Source organism: Podarcis gaigeae, assembly GCF_964106915.1.
Source record: "Podarcis gaigeae genome assembly, chromosome: 1".
NCBI lineage: Eukaryota > Metazoa > Chordata > Lepidosauria > Squamata > Lacertidae > Podarcis > Podarcis gaigeae.
In genome coordinates, this window is record NC_139678.1 from 96,888,023 (window position 1) to 96,900,843 (window position 12,821).

The 12,821-nt window shown below is 40.5% G+C and overlaps 1 protein-coding gene across 1 annotated transcript in view; it reads right to left on the bottom strand.

The window, feature by feature from the left end:
* TMEM163 (transmembrane protein 163) overlaps positions 1-10,367 on the bottom strand; it is a 67,061-nt gene extending 56,694 nt beyond the window's left edge. Inside the window, exons 1-2 of the mRNA XM_083714434.1 lie at positions 9,682-10,367; positions 6,046-6,165 (exon numbers count right to left, since the gene is read on the bottom strand). Of these exons, the coding sequence (XP_083570560.1) occupies positions 6,046-6,165; positions 9,682-9,856 (295 nt within the window). The 5' untranslated portion in view covers positions 9,857-10,367. The remainder of the gene's footprint in view (positions 1-6,045; positions 6,166-9,681) is intronic.
* Between the last annotated feature and the right edge of the window lie 2,454 nt (positions 10,368-12,821).

The window sequence follows — 12,821 nt, forward strand, 5'->3', positions numbered from 1 at the left end:
GGAAAAGAAGTATTTATTGCGACCGACATATCTAAGTCTGCAAAATTCATACTCCTATAAATATTCTTAAAATCGCTGATTATGATGCACAGGTGCCATTCCCACTGAGATTAGTTTTGGGGTATTACTGTCATTTTTAATGAAATTATAAGACTGCTCCATCTGGTCTTTAATGAAACACCTGGAGCTACACGTAGAAAGCTCCTCTCTCCATACTCAGCTGGCTGCTACTTTAACCTGGTACTGAGAAGCATGTAAATTACAGTGAGAGTCATATTTGAACTTAATTACAAATTGCATACATACACCATGAGCTACACTAAACCCACTAAAAGCTACACTCTGGTTTATGGTAAACCAAAATATGATGTTTATTAAACTGTTCTCTACATGTGCAGAAAGATTAGAACAGGTAAGTAGAATTCATTGTAAGATTCGCCAGCCAAGTTTTTCTGATGAAAAGTGAATGATCAATGGTATATGGTTATTTCCATGCAAGTATTTGTTGACTTTGAAATCCTTTTGAGATCTTGTACTTAACACCAGAACTACATTGTAGTTAGAATATCTACGTGCGAATTGGAGTATCATGCTAGAAAATCTAATCAGCACAGGTATCATAGGAGCCAACACTCTGGTTCCCCCAAAAAATATTTGAGCAGGCCAGGCCATTTTTGGAAAATTGTTTCTTTGTTCCATTTTGGAAAGTTGTTTCTTTGTTCACTATACATTTGGACACCTCTTAAGATATTGTGACCAGATTCTGCATGGTAGTTCCCGAGATCAAGGTGCAGGTCTTCATCTATGTTTTGATACAGGTGGATACCAATTTGAATCAAGATGACAGAATAAACTTTTCAAACTGCAGTGTTTTCATTTATTGGAATCCCTAATTTCCAGGTACAATGCTGCTAGTTATTAATGAAAAACCTATTCCATTTAAATATATTTCATATTTTTAAAATAATAAGATCTTAAAAAGTGAATGTTCTGTAATTTCTTCAAGTATTTGGCATAATTCACATATTTTTGTCCTTAATTTGAAATCCACTGCAAAAATTGAATAGCCATGACATATATCCTTAACTATAATCCTAATTTTGAATTAGCATAAACATGAACTATGACCAGCTACCAGAACTTCAGAAAGGCTGAACTTGCTGATAACATAAAAACAGAAAGACTCAAAAGTCAAAGGGCACATCTCTTCTACCTTCTTCTCCAGGACTTCACAAAGTGAAATGCATATTGCAGCCAGACATCCTCCCCCAATCATTCCAACCCACTTTTCCTCAGAAATTCAACAAGGATGGAATTACATGTTTGCACTGGAACTTGCTGCTCTTTAGCCTTTAACATTAGTGCTCCCTCAGGCAAGGAGAGCACTCTTAGTGCCTCAGACCCACCGCCTGCAATAACCACCTGTTTCATAATTCTGAGCACTACCCTGGCTCAGGTGTAAATATTGCAATATGTTTAACACGGGGGAGGGGGAATCAAGAAAGTGTAAACAAGCATTAGCTTTCCCTGGTTGTATATTTTTAGGATAATATCTATGTTACATGTGAACCTCCAGATTATTGGATTGTGAGCTTGAATGTTGAGCTCCAGAAGCACATTCAGGGTGTCAGAATTTTAAGATGACTTAAGGAATGCTATTATCTTAGAAATCACTATTATGACTAATTTGAGGACCAAAAAGAAATGTACCAAATGTACCGAAAAGAAACACACAAAACATGTTCTCAGTGCATCCCAAACTATATACTCTCTTCTGATCATGAATGATAGGCATTCATTCAATGCTTGCAGCTGCCATAATCTGTAGACCCATAAATCTACAACAGTATTATTTCTGCTGACAACAGCAAAGGAAGCTCCATGGAGGGGACAAATCTTCATAGCAACAATGGGGAACAGTGCTTGCTAGTCTACCTTGGTGATATCAGCTGTTTCTAAAGGAGTTTCTACATTAAATTAGTCATCTAGTAACTATTCAGGCAGCTGAGAATATATCACCTAAATCTGATTCTTGACATTTGCACTGTCACCAGACATCTCTGCCTCCATAGTTCAGAGAATGACATGCCCTTAACTAGATTAACCAACAGGTTTTCAAGTTGAACAAGGAAATAATCCTGCTTTTTGGATTCTACTTGGCTCCAATCATTCCTCATTATCCTTGGGTTTGTCCAGAATATCTAATGAATTTTTCTTCATTGCAAACTGGCAATGCTAAACAAGAAAATGGTTCTAGCCAGACCTGAAATAAAGATTGGAGAATCTACTACAGATACATTTAAGACTGTATTTAAGACTGGAAAAAAATCATTCCAGAGTCTTTTTTTTAATAACTTCATCAATATATCTGTATATCTCATGCACCCTACTCTTGTGTTAAAGCAAAAGCTTGCTTAAGAGCAGGAGGAAAATTATGAAGACTGAGGGCTCTTCCAGACTTGTGCTTGTCCCATGCCTAGAAAGCATGTATCCAAGCATTTTTCCACTTGCCCCAGTGCTTTCCCCCAGAAAACCTGCTCTTTAGTGATAAATTGGCACAAACATCAAGCCAGAGAAAACTCGATTTACACTTGTTCCGATTCAGCGGTAAGGATTGGGTTTCTTCTGAGGAAAACAGCAGGGTAAGGGCAAATCTGAATGAGCCCTGACTAATAGCATGTAAAAATAAACTGAGGTCTCAGAATATATCTTAAAAGAAGTGAAAATGTAGGAACACAGAAAGAGAGCAGTAACAATCTGACAGCTACCGAAAGTGTTGGCTAGCTGATCTGCATTCTCAAGAGAAGGGGGTAGAAATCACTGGACTTCAATACTAACACTTTGCCATTGTGAATAAGCAGAACAGGAAGAAGCTAGGAAACAGAGTGCCATAAATAGCAGGTGTTTGGAAATGATTCTCAGAGTCAATCTAGCTATCCCAAATGACAAGCAGAAGTCAATCATATAACACAGGAAGCAATCACCAAGCTGTCTGGCAAGCATCTCGGCTTGAAAGATTGGCCAAACATGGGAACAGCTGACAAATGAAAGGAAATATGAAATATGGAGAAAATGCAGCGTTATAGTAATGAACCATCAAACAACTGAATCATGCATAAAATTAAATCACTCCAACTTTATCCAGGCTATACTTGATATATTGAATAACACTGTAACACTTTTTTTTTTAGCTAATTACATATCAGCCGACATATACTTGTTTACATTGAAGATATGTATTGTGTCTGTATTGAATCTTTTGTAAACCTAAGGTATGGGAACTTCGTTGAAAGTTACATTAAGACAAACTGAAAACCAATCAAGCAGTCTTAGAGAAATGCTTATATTGATTCGAAAGCTATCTAGACAACACAGCATTTAGCAAACGTATAAAATTTGAATATTCTGTTCACTTTATACTATTACACAGCATTCTGCTGCAATCAGATAAGTAAAACAAGTATTTAACAGGCAGAATATAGATCTGAGGGTCAAAAGATTAGACGATGTGTGATTGAATCCCCAGCTTGTTGCTATTATCGTTTTAATAAGAATAATCAGGGGGGGAGAGATGTAATCTGATCAAGACTGGAACACTTGAAAGGAGTGAGCAACATCCCCCCCCCAAATTTTGTCTCCTTACCTATCATGGATCCCACCAAAGACCTACATGCCTTATTAGTGGGGAAAACATGTGTCTGTATATTCTCTTTAATGGTGCATACAGCAGCTTTGGAGATAAATTAGATCACAAACATGGTACCAGTGCCCACTGCCACAGCCCCACTGCAACAACCCTGATCAAATTTGGAAACCCTTGCAACTACTCCAAAAAGAAATAAAAGCAAGCAGGCTTTCCTGTCACAGATGTCCAACTTACGTATTGTCTAGCTTGGGCCTTTGATTCTATACCAATTAAATCAGCACTGAACATGTTCCTTTCTTGTAGTATAAATGTTACGTACCTAATAAATCTATTTTACTATACTAAAATGCCTATGGGTTTAAAACCTATATGATGCTCAGGTTGCAATCCTATGTGAATTTTCTTTTGACCAAGTCCCATTGGAGTTCACTTCTGAGTAGACATGCATAAAACAGAAATGCTAGATGCTATGTTGTGTTCACGCTACTTGCAAGTTGATATATCTTGGGTTCCAGTATTAAAAAACACAGGTGTCTCTAAAGGGCACTTAAATTTTTTCTAGGCAATTACTATTATTACTAGGATGTTTTTTAAATATTAAGGGAGGTGGCTGTAGATGCAAGGATATGACATCAATTAAAAAACTGGTCTCCCACATGCTACTTTAGTGCTTGATACAATGGGTGGTATTCAGGCAGTTTTTATTCAGAGGAGACCAACTGAATGAATGAACATGACTAAGTTAAGCCCATTAATGTCACTGGGTCTACTCTAAAACATAGTTGAATACCAGCCAATGTGCCCCTCCATCTTTAATGTAGGTTCCTTATGTCCTAACAGGTTTAGTAGCAATAACCTGAAACATAGGAAATTGCTTTAACTTGACTAATCCATGCAACCCAGCATTGTATACTCTGAATTAAGCCCCACTGGTTTAAAGAGGACAAAGCAAAGTGTACAAGGTACTCTTTTTCAACAGCATAATATTTCATCCAACTGCACCACTCGCTATAGTTGGCATATTTACAGAATCAAAGTTCCATCAAAAACCTCCAGTATGTGCCCTCCCCTTTCAAACTCATAGAAAAATTCTTAAAAGCCACAACCCATTTTGTCTCCCTAAATACTTCCTTGTGCCCTAATTGTATGCCAAGGTATTGTTAACATTGAGGACAATATAATTGTTGCTGTTCTGATTCCAAGGCAGTAAAATCACACCAATGAAACAGGACAATTCTCTTTTCTATGCTTTATTTCTTTTGTACTAGAGGAAACCCTGCTTTCACATTTTCTTTTCTTCTTTCTTTTTAAATATTGACGCATGGTGTGTGTGTGTGTTTGCCATACAAATTACTCCTGGTAATATATGCTGAGTATTGCAGAGCCCATTTGGCCAGATTCTAATAGCTCCCCTTGGGAGCTGACACTAGCTTTCAGCCGTAGCCCATCACTGCAGATTAGCACAAGAACATGTGCTGCAACGGCATCCAGTTTTGCTTCTCTCACACCAAGAGATGATATCCTGAGAATCCACAAGCAAGTCCTGTGCGCCTCTGAGAACTGGAATTCTATTTTTAAAACGAACAATATTAAACCAAACAAAAGCCAACTAACTTTTCTGTTAAGCTACTGCAAAATCTTGTACTTTGCGTCACAAGATGTCTCTACAGAGTTAAATAAAGTACTTTTTGCATAATTCATAGGTTAGCACAACCTGCTACTAAGTGTGTAACATTTAAACTATGCTGAGCTAGCGTCTTTCAATTTAAATGAAGCAAGCAGCCTTTAATTTCATGTGATTTTTAAAGTAATATTTGCTTTAGATAGATGCTTTCTAGAATATTTACTTAAAGAGCCTAAAGCAGAAAAGCCAGATCCACAGGGGCATCATTAAATGTACCCCAAGGAGCATATAATCTTATCAGAATGGTGGAGATTGCACTCCAAACATTAATTATGTATTATTAGCCACAGGAAAATAAATATTAAATGTTTTGTGTGTAATTTTTCTGCCTTTGCTCTGTATTTTTTAAAAAATGGCATCCAAGAAAGATACAGGCTTGTTTAAACTTAATTCAATTTAAATTTAATTCACTGTATTTTTTATATTATTGAGAAAAGCGAATACATTTCCGTATCTGCAAAGACTAACAGGAAACAAAAAACTGCTCCTTCATCTGACCTTCAACAATTATGTCCTCTTCGCAAAAAAGAAAAAGAGAAAGAAAAAAAGAATACACACAGCTGTTTTATTAATTTATAAGCACGTGGCAAGCCTTCTCTAAGTCACTTCAGTAGCAGAGCTATATAAAAGCACACAGCAGCATCGTGTATGGCTTTTTAAGCATTCGGGTATCCAAGACAAAGGCTGAAATATTTGAAATAGGTTCAATACTCACTGAAGGCAGCAACTGCCAGAGCCAGTGTGACAACAATGGAAGCCCATGAAACCCACAGTGCCTTCTTTCTGTAGCTTTGAGCTTCGTGAGGTTTTAGTCTTGTGCTGCTTTCTAGTAAACCTGGTAAGAGAATCAGAAGAGGAAATCAGTGTGGGCTGTGTTTTATTCCCCTTTTAAAGAAAAAAAGAAATTAGGTCCATTCAGAACCAAACCAGGAATTCCTTGTGTATTTTTCCCGTTTAGGAGGAATCCTGTTCACCTTATTTATATACCATAAATAATGCTAAAGCAGGTGCATGGGTTCAGGTTTGTCTTTGTATTTCACAGGAGGTTAAAAAAAAAAAAGAGTACCAATTGCTGCTTGGAGCAACCTGGAGCCGATCATAAAATAACCAGACATCTTTAGATTTTTGCATACACACACTCAATTCCTGATCAAACTTTAAAGAGCATGGGGAGAGATTGCTTAAAGTGCCAGTGAAACAGATGCACAATACAAGCAGCAGCTTGATAGAAGAGCAAAATAAAGGTGCTGATCTGATGCATCTCTGAAAATCAGAGCAGGTGCAGTAGAGGTTAACATACGCCATTGTTGTGCAGCCATCTCCCCAAGCTTGTTGGGTTTTTTTGTGTATTTCAGTTCTAAGGACTTTACTTGCTCTAGCAAAATTTAGTCAAAATAAAACAAAACAGGTGTGTTCATGTATTAAGCTCCCCTCCCCCTTCGTCTTGTTCACTCTGTGATCTCTGGAAAGAATAGAATAAATATTTCCAGTTGGATTTTGCTAACTTTTGACAACAAATGAGCCAACTATCACAGGATCAGACTTAACAAAACCCCAATGAATTAGTGGGGTCCATACCAAAAGAGCAATAGGAGGATCTATGCCCCGCCAAAATAGAACACATATTTGTGGTGCAAAATTAATAACAACATTATAGTTAAAATAGTTAAAACCAGTTCTTGGTTGCTACTGGATTATGAAAGATGGTACAAGTCTAAATTGTTTAAACACCACTCGAATCAAAATTTATGCATTTTACATTAAAATATTTGAATCTTACATACTATTAGAATTGGACAAATGTTTTACAATTTACTACCTCCAGGGAAAAAAGGAATGTGTCACCAGGTAAATTGTTCCCCTTAAAACATATTGTGTTTGTATGTGTGAAAAATCTTTGGGGATTGCACACAAGCATCTATCTGCCAAACACATAAAATGAAAATAGTTTCACAGGTAATGCTAGACCTTTGCAACTTATATCATGAATGCAAATCCCATTCAGAATGTGACTTCAAATCTTCCTATGGAACATACCTGGGTTAATTTATACACAGACAAGGCTAGAAAGGGTATATTATAATTATAAAGTCATGTTCACATTTGAAGATTACGCCATTTGATATTTTAGTACATGTAATGAAAGATGTGATGTGTTTTATTAAACTGATATTTTTCCCATTTGTCTGTAAAAAATAATTTGTAATTGATACAAAGAAACTCTCCTGCTGACAATATATTTATGAAGTTGGTTTTTTTACATATGCTGCTTTAATTGGTTTTACACAGACTTTTTTATTTCAGATTAACTGAAATAATTTTAATGCATTTTCTTATTCCAAATACAGTAGTCACACACAAAGATTCTCTGAATCCTAACGAAAGTAGAGAGGGGACTCTCACAACTTTGTTTTATACTAGACACTGAAAAAAACTAAGCTTCCCTAAAGGCTGAAGCTAAAACCTTCATACTTTGTCCATGATCCATCAAAATGCACCTGAACACCCTACAGACATAGCATTTCAAAAAGAAAAGAATAAATTCATTGAAATTTTGATTGATTAAAGCAAAAAATAAAAACTATTCCTAACATTTCTTTGGAAAGAATAATAGCTCAGACCTGTGAGTTTGTTATCAATGGAAAGGGAGGGACAAGGAATGAGTTTATGGGTTCTTTGTCTTATTTCCCCCATACATCCATTATCTTTTACTAGGTCCTTTGTTCCTTCTCACCATCATCATCTTACATCTATAGAAGATGTTTAGTGGGAAGATCATTCCCAGGTGAATCAAGATCCCTCTATTCCTAAGCCCAAACTCTTGAATATAGACCAACTTGGCATATACTGCCCAATCCTTATAAAGTGACTAAGCCACTGCAAAAGGCCTTCAAATATCACTATTTCATTTAGAAGAGCAGCTCCTAATTAAATAAAAATAAAAATGCATGCACAGTGACCCATCATACCCAACAAGATTGTAGCCAGAATACTGCCTGGAAATAGGCAGTTTTTATAACTCGGAAACTGACTGTGGACAGTTGCAGAGAACGAAGAGCAAAGAGCAGGCTCCAAGTCAGGCAGGGAGCTGCTTGGCTTCAGATGAAACAGAATGCCATGGGAAGAGGGCAGAGAAAGAAAAACACACAAATCTATTGAATAGGCACGTGCTTGGCAGGTGCCTGTTAGGGAGACAATAGACTGAATGCCCCTTCTTTCTAAGAAGGGGTGTGGAATGGGTAAAATAACATGCTTTCTTTGCAGTCAATGGGGACGCCAGGCTGCATTGTAGTGAATGCATTTTAAATTGCATTTTGAAGACTGGGTGGTTCAAGGCTAAAGAAAAGGCGGGTGTTTCTTTGTTTAAGGCTGTCAGTGCTCCATTTCTTTTCTAAAATAAAAAAGAATGAGTGAGCAAAGAATTTAACTGCAAGGTTGGTAAAATAGATTATGTTAAGTGTGTGGTGTGTGTGGGTGTGTTTGTGTAGAGAGAGAAAGAATTAAATATGAAAGACAAACCAACAGCACAAGCTTAACCTTGTCTACTCTGAAGTAAGTCCTAATGAATTCAATGGGACTTACTCCCAGGCAAGCAGAGTTAAGATTTCAGTCCAACTATTAAGAAGGGTCAAGGAGGACTGAGAATGGTCATTCAGATGGCTGCTGCAGGTGATAAGACAATGGAGGACAAGCAGACGAGTTGTGAGGAAAGAACAGCTAGCGGTGGAGGAGACAGACCACGGGAGGTCCATAGATGATATATGAGAAGCAGGAGTGGCTGAGGAAGGTGAAATACAGGAGGCAGGATTCAACAATGGAGGATGCACGGCAAAAATGGGTCTATAGGAAGGAAAGGGCGGTAAAGGCATAAGAAGGGATGAAGTGTGGGGTCTTGGCATGATATAGCTGGTTACAAGAGCGACGTGGCAGAATTTAGTGGGGTTAAGAGTAGCGGTTTATTGGTCAGCGAGGTAAATTAGAAAGTGCTAGGACGTCCGTGAGGGCGATATAGAGGCGAGCGGGTGGGCTGCAGAGACTTGGCCGGACCCGGGATGGCGAGAGAGAGAGAGAGAGAGAGAGAGAAGTGCTAGACGCGTAGAAAGGAGCCGGCCATAGGGGTGAGGTGATTGAAAGAAGGCTTTCCTAGAGAGTCGCCTGGGAGCGGTGGCTTCGCGGTGGGTCGGTCCTGTTCGACGCCAACTTAAGGAATCTTTCGGGAGCCGGCCAGGGGCAGGGCGCGCGCGGGAAAGGAAGAGAAATGGGCGCGTGACAGGAGCCTGGTTTCTGCAGGGGTGGGGGGGGGAGAGGAGAAGCATGTTGTTGGGAGACGTCACTGGCCCCAAAGACTCACCTCTATCCTCCAGCTCTTCACTGAACTGCACGTCCTCCCCGACGCGCAGCGTCTCCGCTGGCTGCGGGTCCCGGGCCGGGTAGGCTGGCGGGGGAGTGGTCCCGGGGGGCTGCACGATGGTGGGCTCGGGGAAGCTGTTGCTGCCGCCGCCCAGTTCGTCTCCGGACGTCTCCATAGTTGGGCAAGGCGGCAGAGAAAGCACAGCAAAGGAAGAAGAGGGCGAGGCGGCAGGGGACGCCAAGCCGTGGGAAAAGGCACGCGCGCGGGGGGAAAGAGACGCCGAGGCTTCCTTCTCACGAGCCAGGCATGCAGCGAGAGAAAGTGGCCGTCGCCTCGCCTCGCCCTGGCCGCTCCTCCTCGCACATCAACTGCAGGTGGGACCCGCCGGCGGCCTCCCCGGTCGCTCGGCTCCTCCCACCGTCCTCGAGAAGGACGAGAGCGCGCCCAAACTCCCCTCCCCGAGCTCCGGCGTCGGAGGGGCTCAAGAGCTGGTGGCGTCTCTCCAGACTCGGAGTCCCAACAAGCCTTGCCGAAAATCTCCCGTTAGCCGAAGCCAATGCTAGGCTGCAATTAGCAGGAGGCTACACCTCGTGTTAGCACGAGTCTGAGTTCCCACCCGCATCATGGGAAGTTTATGTTTAATTCAACTTGTGCGCTGCCCTATTATCGAAAGAGGTCTCGGTCGCGGCTGTGGGAAGCAACGCGCTCAACCCGCAGCCTCCCTTTTTAAAATGCTATAAATTAAAGGAGGAGGAGGGCGTGTAGCGATTGTAGCAGCGATTGCGGTTTAAATAAAAACAAAAAACAAAAAACAGCCCGACCTTGCTTGTTTAAAGAGATGCAGCGCAATCTATACTATGTTTACTCGAAAGTAGGTTTGGTTGAGCTCAGTGGGGCTTACTGCCTAATGTTAGGGTTGCAGACTTACCAAGGAGTAAGGCTGCACTCCTAACCCTATCTACCTGGGAATAAACCCCGCTAAATTCAATAGAATTTTGGAGTGATGGTTAGGATTGTGGTGTAAGCCCCGCTGAATACAGTTCTTCCCAGTAATCCTGAAAATCTGAAAGGACCGCAAATCTTGAGCCATCCCATTCCCAACACCTCTTCATAGATTGGTAATCCTTAGAAAATTTGATATGTAGCTGTACAGCTTTGGCCAGAACTCAATAGGGCAAAAACCAATCCCAGAAAATTGATGTCTATACAGTATAGGTAGGTTTGAGGCCTCATCGTGGTATACAGTCTGATTTTGTTGAGACACCATCCCTATTTGCAAACATTCACAGTACACTTAGAGGGGAGGAATTGTAAGGGTAGCACCAAGTCTTCCCCCTTCTAAATTCATATACATAATGGGTGTGTGACACATGGAAAAGACCACAAGATTACACCTAAATTGCAGGATATGAGACACACCTTCTGACCCCAGCTGCTATGGAGGTTAGACATGTGGAAGGGGTGAGAAACAACTGTGATTCCTACTGCTCCATTGCATAAGCAAAAATGTCCACACGCTGTTAAGGACTTCCTAAGGTGAGTTAATGTGATGTTCAGAAAAATACCTGTTTTAAAAGTTATCAGCCACAGAATGGTCCCAACTGTCTAGATTTGTGGGTGGCTAAACATTTTTCTATAGCCTGTGTGATGGGTTAGCCTTATCCACTCAGGAAAATGCATCACAAAGGTAATAGGAAAAGGGGGGCTACATATAGGGACTAGTGAGTAAGCCCACAAAATAAGTGACTATTGGAAGGGACTGAAGTAGACAAGGCTGCTGATGGACAAGTAGAAGGATAGGATGGTGGGTTGGACAAGACCAGCAGGGTCTCCAGAACTTTGGCTCGCATTAAAACAGGAAAAAGTCAGTTATACATTTTTGAAGAAAGTTACGAATCCTAAAACCTGACTCATTTGAAATAAATTAGGTTTCCTCCCTATTGGGGGAGGGGAATGCAATATTACAGTCACTTCTTACCAATTTTTCATCACTTAGCTGTTGTTTATTAATATAAGGTAAAGGTAAAGGGATCCCTGACCATTAGGTCCAGTTGTGACCGACTTTGGGGTTGCGGCGCTCATCTCGCTTTATTGGCTGAGGGAGCCGGCGTACAGCTTCCGGGTCATGTGGCGAGCATGACTAAGCCGCTTCTGGCGAACCAGAGCAGCGCACGGAAATGCAGTTTACCTTCCCGCCGGAGAGGTACCTATTTATCTATTTGCACTTTGACGTGCTTTCGAACTGCTAGGTTGGCAGGAGCAGGGACCGAGCAACAGGAGCTCACCCCGTCGCAGGGATTCAAACCGCCGACCTTCTGATCAGCAAGTCGTGTAACCTTAAATAGTAATTGTTTGGTTTTAGCCACTATGGTAGAATGTTATCAAACAATTACCATAGTTGCTAAAACCTCAAGTCTGAGAACTTTATGGCAAAACCAAACATAAATAGATAATCTGACCTATATACAACCAAAGTCTGCTAAAATAAAAGGGCTTTTAGTAACAGCAAGAAAGGGAGCCAACCAAACTTCATGGGACAAAATATTCCATAATCAAGGTGCAACCACTGAGAAGACTGTTTCATCCCACTTAAACATGCTTCTACCCAAGTGGAGCACAGAGAAGACACTTTCCATCCAATTTTCAGTAGGCAGGGTGATATGGAAGGAAGCAATCTGGACTTATGTCATTTAGGGCTTTGGAGGTAATTGCCAATGATTTGAATTGTGCCAGGAAAGAAGTTGGTAATCAGTACAATGTGATCTCAGAGGTCTGCACTCACCAGCGTCCTTGCAATTGCATACGGGACCATTTGAAGCTTCTCAAGACTTTTCAAATAAAGCCCCATGTACTGTGTGTTTAATTAATCCAACCTAGTTGTACCTAAGGCATTTTTTTGTCATGCAAAGTTCTAGCCTCCTCAGAAATGAGCATAGCTGGTCAAATGCTCCTGGCTACATCCTCTATCTGGTCTTCCATTTGTAAAACTGAGCCCCAAACACGCCCACACCAGATTGTAATTACTCCAAAACAAGCTGAAACACTATTCCAGAGACTCTCTCTTTCTTTAGCATTTTTAGATGGTACTTAATACATACCAGGATTAATAAAATGTTTTCAACATTTGAAATGCATGGTTT